We start from the raw sequence: 14,132 nt of genomic DNA on the forward strand, positions 1-14,132 counted from the left end.
GGATCAGCCCCTTCCCTCATGGTTCTTAAAATCCAGGGATGGGCAAATATTTTTTCTGTAAAGGGCCAAATAATGAATATTGTTAGGCTTTTCAGGTCATACAGTTTCTGTCACAACTACTAAATTGTGCCATTGTAGTGTGAAAGCAGCCATAGACGATACATAAATGTATAGGCTTGGTTCTGTTCCAATAAAACTTTATTTATGGACACTGAAATTTGAGTTTCATATAATTTTCATGTGTCATGAAATACTATTCTTCCCCCCCCCCCAACCATTTAAAAATATACCTTAAGAAAGACACTGTTAGCTAGCAGGCCATATAAAAACAGGTGGAGGGCTGGTTTTAGCCCATGGGCTGCAGTTTGCCAACCCCCAGTCTAGTCTAATGGGGAAGATAAATGTAAAAACAGATTATTTCAATACAGTGTGATAAAGGCTAGAGTTCTATGGGAGCCAGAGAAAGACCACCTAACAACCCAAGGCATCAAAGAAACTATCCTAGAAATCACAACTCCAGAGCTGAGTCTTAAAGAATGTTAATATGAAGGCATTAGCTAAAGAAAGAAAGGGAAAAGTATGCTCCAAGTAGAAAGCAAAGAATGAAGAGAGGCACAGAGTTGATAGCATGAAATTCTTGGAGAATGGTATTGCTCCAGCATAAAAGACAAGTTGAGTGCCAGATGAAGTTGCAGGTATGGGTAGGGATGAAGATATAAAATGTCTTATATACCATGCTTTCAGGCAATGAGGGCCATTGACAAGTTTCCAGCAGGGGACTGATATAATTGAATCTGTATTTTAGATTTATCTCTGTGGCAACACTTTGGCAGACAGATCTGAGACAGCTGAGAGGCTACTGAAATAGTCCAGGGGAGAGAAGATGAGGGCCTGAAATAGGTCAATAGCAGTGGACATAGAGAGCAAAAAGAGGAGGATTGGGAGAGGATAAATTCTGGAAATGTCTAAAAAGTAAAATCAACATGATTTAGTGAGGGAGAGCAAGAAGTCAAAAGTGACTCAGGTTTCTCACTTGGATAGCTAGGTGGATGAGAGTACCACCAACTGCTATTGGAAGGGAAGAGAATTTTATAAGCTGGACAATGAATTCAGATGTATACACATTGCATTTCAATTTTCTATTGGGTTTTCCTGTGGATATTTTTACCTGGCTGCTGTGCATATGAACTTTGGAACTAGAGATACAGTCACGAGCACAGAGGTTGTAGTTAAAATCATGAATGAATGTAGTTGCTCAGATTAAATGAGTAGAGTAAGGAGAGTCATGGTCCATGGTGATTAGAAGGAGACGGACAGAATAAGAGAAAATGATATTTGAGGCTTCGATGATATTGAAGAGCAGCTTTAAAGAGAATGGGGTATGAGAAAGCTAGAGGGAGAAGAGGTTTTTATCAGAGAGTTGAATTTAGTCTTTCTCAACCAATTCCTGAGAATTAAGCCCTAATGCCTCAAGGCAGTGGTTCTCAAACTCTAAGCTTTTCACCTGGAAAACTTGTTAAAACACATTGCTGGGCATCATCCCCAGAGTTTTGATTCAGTAAGTCTATGGTAGTGCCCAACAATTTGCAATTCTAACACGTTCCTAAGTGATGCTCACCAGTGAGAGCCACAGCCCTAAAGCATCCACTGTATGTAATGATTTAACTTCTCTCTTATGTATCTAGAATGCTCCTAGTTATGTGCCATCCTTGGGGAAATTGAGATAATAGTCACTCAACTCATCCTCTTTATTATGTGATTCAGATAACGAACACTGTCAAGAAAGACTGGAAGGTGTCAGGGGTCCATGAGAGCAGGGACCATACCCATGTTATTCCTGTTTGAATCATCAGACGCTAGCATAAATTAGACATTCAATAAATATTTGTTGACTAAAAGGTTGGCAAGGTCCATGATACAGTCGGGGTAGTGAGCTGCAGATATAGAAAGGTTTATCACTGAAGTTAAGATCAAGGATCCATGAGATTAAAGTTTGTGATCCTCTACAAGGACAATGAAATCTTTCAGTACGACAGCAGGAACTGAGGTAGAGAAGATGACAGTGGAGCAGGTGCCAAAGTACAGAACAGAAGTGAGAGAATGACTTGGAGGCTGATAGATGACATTGGTAAGGAAATGAAAATGATAAAGGCTATTTGTTTGAATTTAAAAAGTGAAAGGATTTTGCAGGAGGGTGGAGAAATAATGGTTCAGAAGTTGTCTGTGGAGAGTATGCTGAAACCAGGGCATGTGAACATACTGTCCACTGAATTGTATTTGCTTCTTTATCATTTAACACAGTGCCCTGAGAATTTACTCACACAATAAAAAATTACTTGTAAACATTTCCTGTCCAGTTTTGTAATTTCCACTATATGCATCCTCTTTCTTTCATATATATTTCTTCTTAAGGTAATTCCTCAGAACATAACGTGTTTGGCTGCTATTATGAATGAGACATATTTCTCCTTACAGCTCCTAATTGGTTGTTGTAGCCTATTGTTAGTTTTACATCAAATTTGTGCTTCTTTCACTTATCCTTTGAACTGGTTGTAATACCTTACAATTTCCTCCTTAATTAGTTAAATAAAATCTTTAACATAGGTTCATTTTTATATTATTATAAGAGTTAAGATTTTACCTTTTTAAAAAATTATCTTTTAACATTTGCAATGAATTGTTATTGTCCAATATTACTGAAGTAGATTTGATAAAATTTAATTTAAAGGTTTTGCATCTAAGTTCACAAACTGAATAAAATATTCTTTTTGGAGCAGTCAGGTGTTGGTATCAGAGTGATGCTAGCTTCAAAAACAACGTGAATAACGGCAAGATTTTCAATTCTGTAACAATGTTATAGAATTGAACTTGGCTATTCCTAGAAAGTTTAAAGGAATTCACTGATAAAAACACCCATCTAGGGCCGGCCCGGTGGCGCAGCGGTTAAGTTCACACGTTCTGCTTCTTGGTGGCTCGGGGTTCACTGGTTCGGATCCCGGGTGCAGACATGGCACCGCTTGGCAAAAAGCCATGCTGTGGTAGGTGTCCCACATATAAAGTAGAGGAAGATGGGCATGGATGGTAGCTCAGGGCCAGTCTTCCTCAGCAAAAAGAGGAGGATTGGGAGTAGTTAGCTCAGGGCTAATCTTCCTCAAAAAGAAAAAAAATCCATCTGGTTCTAAAGTATTTTTGGAAGTTTCTCTTTGATAGTTGTTTTCGATGTTTCTACAGTTACAGGTCCATTTAGTTTTTGACTTCTCAAAAATGCTTGGCATTTAACAGTTTATTACATATTTTAATTTCTCTGAGATTTTCAATTTTATTAAGGTACAATTTTAGTATCCTATAATTTAAGAAAGCTTTGTATTTGTTGTTATATTCCATGTATCATTTAAATTTTATTTATAATTCATCTTTGTTTTCTTGATTAAATTTGCTAAAGGCTTATCTACTTAATTTATCCCCACATAAGAAAAACCTACCCCTTGGCTTCAGATTATATTGGATTCTTAGTCATGTAATTTCATTCTTCATTTTTAATAATGAAATATTTAAGGTTATGAATTCACTTCTGAACATTGCTCTCAAAGTTTTGATAAGTCGTGATCTCATTTTTGTTATTTTTTATTAGTCTGCTAGTGTTTCTTTGGTCTAATACTTGCATTTAAAAGTGTTCTGAAATATTCAAGCAGTTGAAGACGTTTAAATTTGTAAAAGTTTTGCATTATCATCAGAGAACAGGGCAAGTGTAAGTTCTACTTGTAGAACTTTGCAAGACTTTGCAAAGGTTTTCTTTGTGGCATACCATATGAGCATTTAAAAAAATGTTCTCTGAATATTTCAAAAGAGGGTGTATTTGCTGCCTATAAAATATAATTTTTGATATTTATTAATTAAATCTGATGTATTATGTTTTTCAAATATTCTAAGTACTTATTTTTTTGGTCTACCTTATCTGTCATACCTAAATTATGTGAAAGTCTCCCATACGGAAGTTTCTATAATTTTTCTTCTCGTATTGCAAACAATTTTTTCTTTACATATTTGGATGCCACTTCTTGTTTTGCAAAAAGACAGTTCATGAATACAATATCCTCGATATAGTTTTGTCTTCTAGCAATATAAAATGAATCTCTTAGGACCAATATGATTGTATGATTATTCTTTTTTTTTTTCCAAATAGCTAAGTGACATGGTCAGATGCCTCATTTGGAGAAGGGATTGACTGGAAGGAGGTGAGACCAAAAGATGAGAAACCTGTGAGAAGGCTCTTAACAATAGTCCAGGTAAGAAATCATGGTGATTGGATTAAGACAAAGGCTACAGACAGGTTTCAGCAAGTAGACTCATCAAGACTTGGAATTACTTGGATTGAAGGGGGCTGAGGCAAGTGAAAAGAATTGAGGGCAACACCTAGATTCCTGACTTAGTTGACCATTATCTGAAAGGCAATATAGGAGGAAAAGGTGGGCTGACTTTTCAGAATAGGCCATTTTGTCAAGTTCCTTCTTTTTATACTCATCCCAAAGACCTAAAGCTCAGTGTTGAATCTTTGTCAGTTGATTGTTTACTCAAACCAAAGTCTTTCTATCTTAGTATAAGACACTAGACTAAATATTAAATTTCAGGGAGATCACATTTCTTTTATGTGCTAGGAGCTCTTTCATAAATTTGAGGAATAATTTGGACAAAACAAGAGGGAATAAACGTCCTATACCATCCCCAGGGCAGTCCATAGGTGAAGGTTAAGTTCTCCACAAGAGGGCAGCATCACCTAATAAATCATATCATTGACTGTCTCCTTTAATAGGGGCTGAGAAGAACCTAGACAATTTGGTTCAGGGAACCATAGCAACTGCCACACCATGAAAACCAAACAGCCCTACTATTTCCAAGGCCATAATTATAGCTACTCCTAAATGACTGGTAGTGGCAGATGTTGCTACAGCAGGGAGAAAGAGGACATGTAGCTCACCGAGGAAGGATGAGTGGGTGACACACCTGAACACTCTCATTTTTATGACTGACTCAGAATCCACCCTGAATGATGTCTAAATTCCCTCTAAGTGCTGGTATGTCTGTATAACCAGTATCTCACAGGGACTTTTATTTCCTGTTCAGACCTTTGTCACCCCTAATGGTTTCCCAGAAAATCATGTTCTCTGAAGGTTAGGTTGCAGAGCACACTACAGTTCTGATGCTCTCCTTATTTAATAATGCTTGGTTACTCCAATTTTGCTGCTTTTATACCCTACAGAAAAGAATGGGACTGAAATTCACTGAGAACTCAATATGTGAAAGGCATTTTACAAAAATTGCCTCATTTAATCATCACGACAATGCCATCATGTAGGAACTATTATTTCCCACGGATCTATCTGATTCCAAAACAAAAACTCTTCCAAATTCACCAAGCTACTCCTCCAAGAAGCCTTATTTAAAACCTAAATCATGATGGCTTCAAGATTGAGTCAGTGACAATTTGTCTATTGTATAAGGCATTACTTAACACGTCACCTCCTATGCAGGTACATGGGCAGGCATGGTGTGATCTTGGGTACCAGCAGGTAATATAACAAATCAGTTGGATCCTATATAACCTCACCCTTACTAACTCAAAACCCTTTCTCCCTAAGTATTCTCTCTTCAGGACAAATCATTTGGATCTAGAGACTGAGAAAAATGGAATAATTAAAGATGGCTTCTGTGTTTCTGGCTTAGCTGACCAAGGGCATGGTGGTCCCAGTCACTGAGATAAGGAGCTTGGGAGGGGAAGATGACATGTTAGGTTTTGAGCATGTCGTGTTTGAAATGCTTCTGAGACATCTAAGTGTCTAGTAGGAAGTTGGCTATACGGGTCTGGGGCACAAGAGATATAGTCATCCACATATAGATGATAACTGAAGCTCTGGAACTGGGTGACGTTTTTCACGGTATATTAATGAAGTTAGAAAGGGTGGAATTATGGGAAACACTAACATTTAAGGGATAGTCAGAGGAAAAACAGGTAGTAAAGGAACCTAGTTCAAACAATGAACAGAGAGGTAGGAAAAGAACAAGGAAATGGGATATCTTGAAAGCAAGAAAGAAGAGTTTCACAAAGGAGGGCATAATCTAGAGCAATAATGTCAAATGCCATATATAAGTCACATATAATGAAGACTGAAAATAATCCACTGACCTTGACAATTAGGAGGTAATATATAGCTTTTGACAGAGTAGTTTCAGTGAAGTTCTTGGGGTTAAATTCAGACTACAGTGGGTAGAAAGCTAAATGGTAGGTGAAGTGGAGACAGTGAGTATAGACTTGCCTTTTGAGAGACTAAGTATGAACAAAAGGAGGAAGAGGGAGAACTGTTTGTGGGAAGATGCTTTCAACTGTTTTTCTAATAAAAATAATTAAGACGGAGAAACTTAGGCGTATGTATAGGATAAAGGAAACAAACTAATAGAAAGGGAGAAGCATGAGCTCCCGTAGTACAGAGCAAAGATGCAGCAGCAAAATAAAAAGGCCATACGGAAAGCTCACCAATAGGCAGATGTTTGGCAGCAGCAGAATGACTCAGCCCAGAGATGTCCTTACCTTCATTCTGCTTATGCCACTCCACTTACCTGGAATGCCTTTCTCCTCTTGATCGTCAAATTCTACCCACCCTTTAGCTCAAATTCCACTTCCTCTATGAAGTCTTACCCTATCAGTCTCTTCTGAAGTGCTCTTTCTCTTGAACTCTAATAGCAATTTCTGTCTGAAAAATTCACTTGGCAATCACCCCTCATCCTGTGAAATCTCCTTAAATAGCTTTCTTAAAAATGTATTGTCACATGGTGTCTTTTCTCCCATGTTAGACTGTACACTCCTCAAGGGCAGGGTTTCTATCTTAGAGTTTGCCACAGCCTCTGGAATGCCTACCACAGCTGTTAGGAGGGTCTCTTTAAATCTACGTGGTTTACCAGTGGCAGCCTGTTATGAAGGAGGAGACAGAAAAAAGACTGGGTTAGGTAGGGCCTTGGTGTGTATTGAGTCATTTAATTCTCTCAATAGCAAATAAGGAAATTGAGTCTTGCAGAGGTAAAATAAATTTATCCAAGGTGACACAGGATGTGGCAGTACCAGGATTTGAACCAAAGGCCCTTTCTTCTATGTCATTCTGCTCAGTTGTCTGCAAAATTCTGTTCATGTGAATACCTCTTTCCTTGATGATACTCATAGAGATATGACTCTATTGAGGGTTTATTACCAACCAAGCGGTTTCAGCAGCCCCTGAACCTCACAACAAATCTCCCTGTACCTTACCTCCTGACAATCAGCTTGAGGATCCGGAAGGAGCCTTTGATGAGAATGAGGGCCTCTTGGCGGGAGCCATACAATGGAGTGCCATTGATATTCACCAGCTCATCACCAGTCCTCATCTTCTGGGACAAGGCTGCCTTGCCCCCATCTTCAATCTGCGTTGCAGAGAACAAAAGAGAAAGCAGGTGGTGAGGTGACCCCTTCCCCAAAATTCTACTTCCTGGCTCCTCCCAAGCTCTGAACAACAAGTAGTACTGGGGGATAGCTCTAGAAGGCTCCAGGGAGCAGCTAAGAAGCCGATCATAGGCCATTATTTACTGAAGGCGAAGCTTGGGCAAGCTCTTGAGGAAGGAGGCAACACAGAAATAATGCAGTCTTTGCCCTGGAGGAATCCACAGTCCATGTAGGGAGCCAAGCACTTCTAAATAAGAAAATGATGCTTGGAAGTAACCCCAGAGTGTGGGCTAAAGTAGCAGCATGGCATAGCACAATGTGCGTACAAATTAGAGCCAGAAGAGCCAGGCTCTAGCAAAATGAGCTTTGGCAAGTCTTTTCCTATCTTTGGGCAGACTTTGAAGTCTGACAAACTTGAGTTTGAGTCTTGGCTCTAGTACTTCCTAGCTGTGTGACTCTGAGCAAGTTACCTAACTTTCTGTGTCTAAATTGCCTCATATGTGAAATACAGATAACAAGAGTACCTACCTCACAGAGTTAGTATATGAAGTGTCTGGGAGCAATGAGACCTCAATAAATGTGAGCTCTGATTATTACAGCAAGTGGGGGTTGACTTTGAAGACTCTGAAGGTAGCTTCCAGCTCAATATTCTGTGAGTGGAATTGCAAATTCAAAAAATACAAAGTATGTACAAAGTAACTGATCATTTATCTATGTCTCTTCAATATGTGCCTAGCACAGTGCTTCTAGTTTCTGGCACATAGCGGGCATTCACCAAAAGCTGGGAACATAGGTGTTCACCGTTGTACCATAGGCTACAGAATTTCTATTGACCAGGGCAATCTTGGCAAGAAGGTGATCAGGCTGGGGGGCACTGAAAGCAAAGGCAGAAATAATAGCTGCTTGGGCAGGCAAAAAGAAAAGCAAAGCAGAATGTCCCCCACAAGCGTCCTTGCCTACAACTACTTTTATATGTAACATTCCTTCTACCACAAAGGTGAGTTTTACCTATTGGAACATCAGTTCCACTCATGCTGGTGGGAGTCCTCTCATTCACCCATTCATTCATTCTGCAAGTTTTTTTGTGACTTTCTAGCATGCACAGGACAACATGCTAAGTGCTAGAGATACAGAAAGGAACAAAGCACACCTAGCTCCGAGCCTCAGGAGTCGGTTACCATCTAAAGCTCACACGTCCACGTAGCCGGTCAGGTAAAAAAAGGTCCAACCCACTGATGGAATCAGGAGGAGATGTTGGGTTTTTTCCCTCCCTGGGGCAAGGGAGGTGAGGATGATTAAACCATACAATCCTTAGGGAAAGGTAGATTCTAACTGGGGCAACTAAGGGCTGGTCTTCAGTGCAGGTGTTTTTGCACTTACTTCTACTCTTGTTCCAATCTTTCCCTCAGTCCTTTATAGTATCCCTCCAGTCTATCCCCACACTATGGTAGTCAGAATATTGTTGAGTGCAGGGAAAAATTTTAATTCAGGATTTTAAAAACCCCATCAAAGAAATCGAAATTCTGAGTTAAATCACAGACTGTTATTAAATTTATTGCTGCCAACCTGATAGTTTTTTTTAAAAAATTAACCTTTGACAAATCATAGGTTAGCCAAATGACATCGAATATATGTACCTTTGTTCCAGTACCTAGGCCACCACTCAAGACAACACGAGTCAAATATTGGTAAATGGGAAACAACTTTCAGCAAATTAATTAGGATCACACTCTTTATTTCCATTGTCATTATCATTATTACTTCATAGTCACTGCTGCCTGCTGCCAAAAAAGCAAAGTGTTGTACTTGAATTTCAGAAGTTCTATTTGAATGACTCATTCCTTTGGCATCCATGGAAGGTCCTCAGCATCAGGCAGGACTTCCAACAGGGATCAGCCATTTGAAAGGGCTTCCTTAGGCTAACAAGGAACCACAAACAGGGGTCTAATTAATGAATGCTAATAGATTTTTCCTGTTGATGTACATTAGTCTTAATTCACTCTACCCATTTTTTCATTCATACAACTCAATTATCCATATTACTGCTACCCACAGCAAGTCTTCCTTTCAATATGCATTGATAGTAAGTTACCACCTCGGGTTAATTAAGCACTTTGTTACATCAACAAGATCTGTTTATTCTAGGCCAGAAAATGAAAGGAAGGAACCTTTTAACTAAAACGCTTAATTATTGCTGCAGCAAAAGCTCAGGCGTTTTGCATGCCCTACTGCCATTTCCACTGCCACTGAGTCCTTTCAGGGACTCCTTGGACTACAGCCTCAGGCTGACTGTTCATGCCTCTTTCTCTGTTCCATGCCCTTTCTCAGTCACCAGCAGCATCCTCCTCAGGACAGATACGTTTAGTGTAATAACGACACTTCTGCACCGGTGTGAGGATTCACAGAAAACAAATAAGCAAATTATGGGCACCCAGCACAATCCCAGAGTCCAGACAGATTCAGATCAGTGAATGAAACTCCATTTGGTGGAAGATCCCTCAGACTAACCCCAAATTAGCCCTTTCCCCGACCCAGGACATTTACTGAGCTATGCAACTGATTCCTTCTTACTCCTCCTGACTTTTTGATGCTTTTAAAAATTACTGTTCATTAGTCTTTCTCCTCCCATCCTCCACCTCTAGATTCCTGGGATCCAGAATTTATTGTTTTGCTTCCTGACAGCCAGTTCTCCAGGTCAATGGCTCAACCACACATTTGTTTATATAAAAGATAAAGCATCTGTTCATTTTTCTAGCAAGGACAAGAAATGAAAAGGAAAGAAAGGAAGGAAGAAAGGAAGGGAGGAATGGAGGAAGGGCGGGAGGGAGAGAGGGAGGGAGGAAAGAAGATATATATATATATATATATATATATTCTTCTGTAAAAGGTTTTGTCTTTCCCTTCTCACCACTCCACTCATAACTCTGGCTGGGACCCAGGAAAGGTGTGAATCAACAATCTTGTTGAGAATAACATGCCCTGCTTGAGGGGCTGTATAGCATCCTTTGATGCTGTCCGTTCAGTAAGGCTGGTCAACTTTCCAGCTCTTCCTGAATCAGACCTTCAGAAATTTCATCTGAAGTGTTGTGAATTCCAAGGTTGGACCAAGACACATTGGAAGGTCAGTATAAACACACATCACAAAGCCCAGTATAAACGATGGTTAACTTAGGTATCATTTTGGATTAACCAAGTGATGACTGGGCTAGCAGTGAGAAGTCCAAGTAATTGAAAATTTATAGCATAAAGGTCATATAACCAAAAGCCAGCTGATGTCTGGAAAGTTGGTAGAGCTAATTGACCTTGGAGAAGCCCCTTTCCCATCTTTTGACCTCTTCTACCCTTACTGTAAAATGTAGGGGTCTGACTAGATGACCTCTGAGGGCCCTTGGAGCTCTGACATTCAGTGACCTGTGAACAGTTAGAAAAGTCATGCATTTTCCTTCTGCTGACACAGATAATCCTGGCTTTTCGCTTCATTGTACTTTGCCTTCACCTCTGTTTCTCTCTTTCAATACTGACTAGTTAACATCCATCTCTCATTTCCCCGTGGTCTTTATCCATTGTTTCAGAGTGGTCCATCGAGGTTGGAAGACTTTAAAAAGCAAAGTTGGGACAGTGAGAGAAAGAGATTCCTAAAGTCCCTGTGCTAATAAGCTGGTGATTTGGAAATCTTTGATGGATCTTCAATGAAGTATGAAATGCTCTATTAGCTGTCAGTAAAGTGACAAGTCAGCCCCTTGAGAGCAAAGGCAAAGAAAAATGGACTTAACAGCACTTACTGGCTTTTTAGTAGCTTTTATTTAGTCAGATATAGCAGATACTTGCTTGGGTCTCTTGAATAAACTTAGGAGATATGAGAAAGTGAAAGAAAGAAGAGTTGAATCAGTTTTTTCCTGAAAAAAAAATGCAGTCAGCAGGAGTAACATCATCTGTAACAAGAGCCAAAAGGCAGTGAATGCCTATTACAATGGTGTAAGAGCAGCATTAAAAATCAGTGACATGATTGTGAATACCTCTGCTTGCTACAAGAAATTTATTGGAAAAATAGGCAGACTGAAACTTTCTCGGCCAATTCTGGGAGCTTCTGGCCAAATAACCAGCCCATACTCCTACCTTCATCAGCCTGTCTATAGTCTAAGAAGGGAAACAATATCGTTAATTATTTAAAATGATGTATTTTTTTTTGCAAATAGACAGAAAAGGTCCACCCAGAATACAGTAGTTACATTGCTTAAAAATAAGAGAATATCCTCTGAATGTCTTTTTAGCACCCTTTAAAAGATTTTCAAGTTTCTAGTAACACTCCAGACACCAATTCAGCAATTCAGTTTTTTTCTGGGGAATCAATAGAGAGAAAATGTAGAGATGGAGATAAGTTGGACTTGAGAAGTTTAACTATTAGGAAGTAGGATCATCAAATAATAGATAAAGACTGTGCTTTCTCTGAAACTTAGTTTAAAATCTTGAGCAGATCACAGGTTGGGGGCTACCTGTTTCTGATCTGCCCTCTCTCCCCCTCTTCATATCCCTTAGAGTCTGATCATGCTAGGAGAGATTAATCAGAGTGCCCTGGCCAGGGGAGATACAGGCTTTGAAACCTCTGCAATCTCTTTGCCTGAGCTTTCAATAGTCAGTCTGATTACAGATTGCAGACATACCAGCAGCCCTAACTTGTCTCTCTTAGCAACTCTCTCCCTTCAAAATCTCTCTCAAATTTCCAAAGTAGTGTAGATTAGAAAAATAAGAAACCCTGCTGTTCCTAATTTCATCTTCCCTACCTTATCCTAGCTTCCCAAAAGGCAAAACAGAAAACAAAAACCTCTCTCTTAAACAAAGGAGAATTCAAAAACAAGAGTCAATTAAAAAGAGCTAAGTAGGCCTGGTTCTAAGGAGTAATCCCTGTATGGAGATAGATTGAGGAGGAAGACACCAAGGGAGAAAGATATTCTTTCCCTCTACCAGCTAAGAAGCAGATGCCCAAATCCTACAAGGGGCTGCCCCAGAGTAGAAAGTTCTATGGATCAGGCCCATGGGCTCTCCTGACCTTGGACTGATGGAACTATGCTGTGCCCCACAGCATGACCTATCCCTACAGACAGATCCTTCTTCCACAGCTGCTTAATCACCATCTAGTGTACTAATCCTCACAACAAAGGTCCCCTAAGCTCCAAATCACTAAATTTCCCTGGGGATTAGCCCAAGTCAAATTCTAAATATCTTTGCCAAAAACTCAGTCAGTTCAGAGCCAAACTCAGCTCTAGGAATCTGGTGATGAGGAAAGGGGTAGGGAGTCAAAAGTATTGTACACTACATTAGCAACCAAAAGCGAGTTTGTCTTTGCTCCTACCAAGTCAGATTGTTCTGCTATCTCCGTAAGTCAGGTAAGGGGGAACAAACATCACTGCGCAAGAGTAAACTCACAGTTTCTTACATTATTAGCAAATATGCTCATTAGGGTCCTGTTCACACTTCATCAGCTCTAGCCATTTGTTTACACTGAAGTCTTCTGCTCACATTAATATAATCAGTTTGTCAAAAATGTTAGTCCTTGGTGGTTAGAACAATCTCCAGAGTGGGGTGTAGATACCCCGGGCTATGCACAAAATAATCTACTGGAAGGAGAGATATTGGAACTTCTGTCTATATTTAGGTTTATCTAAAAAAAATTAAAAATCAAGCCAATATTTAATATTGGTGGTAGTAAATTATACCATCTATAAATAAAATTATGCATTTTGGGGACACATGCTCAAAACACTTTTACTGATGTAAATTTTTACTAAAAAAATTTAGCCGGACTATAGACTTAAATAAGAGGGCTAAATCCATAAAAGTTTTAGAGGAAAACATAGGAGAATATCTTTGTGACCCTGAGGTGGGCAAAGATTTCTTGGGCGGTATGCAATAAGTAATAACCATAAAAGAAAGAGTGCTATATTGGAGTTCATAAAAATAAAAAAAGTTCATTAAAATGTCACTAAAAAAGTGAAAAGTCAAGCCACACACCAGGAAAAAATATTCATAATACAGATATCTGACAAAGGACTTATAACCAGAATATTTTTTTAAAAATTCCTACAAATCAATAAGAAAAAGACAATCAATTAACAATTGGCAAAAGACTTGAACAGGCACTTCACTGAAGAAGACAGCCAAATGCCCAGTGGGCCTATGAAAAAGTGCTCAATATAATTTTTCACCAGAGGAATGCAATTTAAAATCATAGTAAAATATCACTACACATCCACTAGAATACCTAAATTAAAAAGACTGAAAATACTAAGTACTGGAAAGAATGTACAGCAATTTGAAGTCACATTGTTGATGGGACTGTAAAATTGTACAACCACTTTAGAAATCTGTACACCTTCTCTCTGACCCAGAAGTTCCACACTTAGGTACACCCAAGAGAAAGAAGTGCATGTGTCCACAAAAAGACTTGACTGTTCATAGCAGCTTTATTCATAATAGATAAAAACTAGGAACAACCCAAAAGTCCATCAAAACACACAAATACACAAAATGGCATACTACATAGCAATAAAAAAGAACAAACTACTGATTTGTGCAACAAAATGGATGGATCTCAAAAATACTACATTGCAGGAAACAGACCACACTACAACAATAAATACTATGTGATTCCATTTTCTATGAAGGTCAA

At 39.1% G+C, this 14,132-nt stretch overlaps 1 protein-coding gene across 2 annotated transcripts in view; it reads right to left on the reverse strand.

Annotated features, from left to right (window-relative positions):
• The window catches only part of SHROOM4 (shroom family member 4), a 208,012-nt gene that overhangs the window by 84,884 nt on the left and 108,996 nt on the right, over window positions 1-14,132 (reverse strand). For both annotated transcript variants that reach the window (XR_011435058.1, XM_023633893.2), the window contains exon 2: window positions 7,295-7,446. Coding sequence is in view for 1 of the 2 variants with exons in the window: in XM_023633893.2 (XP_023489661.2) it covers window positions 7,295-7,446 (152 nt within the window). In the remaining variant the exon portion in view is untranslated. The remainder of the gene's footprint in view (window positions 1-7,294; window positions 7,447-14,132) is intronic.

This window comes from Equus caballus, chromosome X (assembly GCF_041296265.1).
Source record: "Equus caballus isolate H_3958 breed thoroughbred chromosome X, TB-T2T, whole genome shotgun sequence".
NCBI lineage: Eukaryota > Metazoa > Chordata > Mammalia > Perissodactyla > Equidae > Equus > Equus caballus.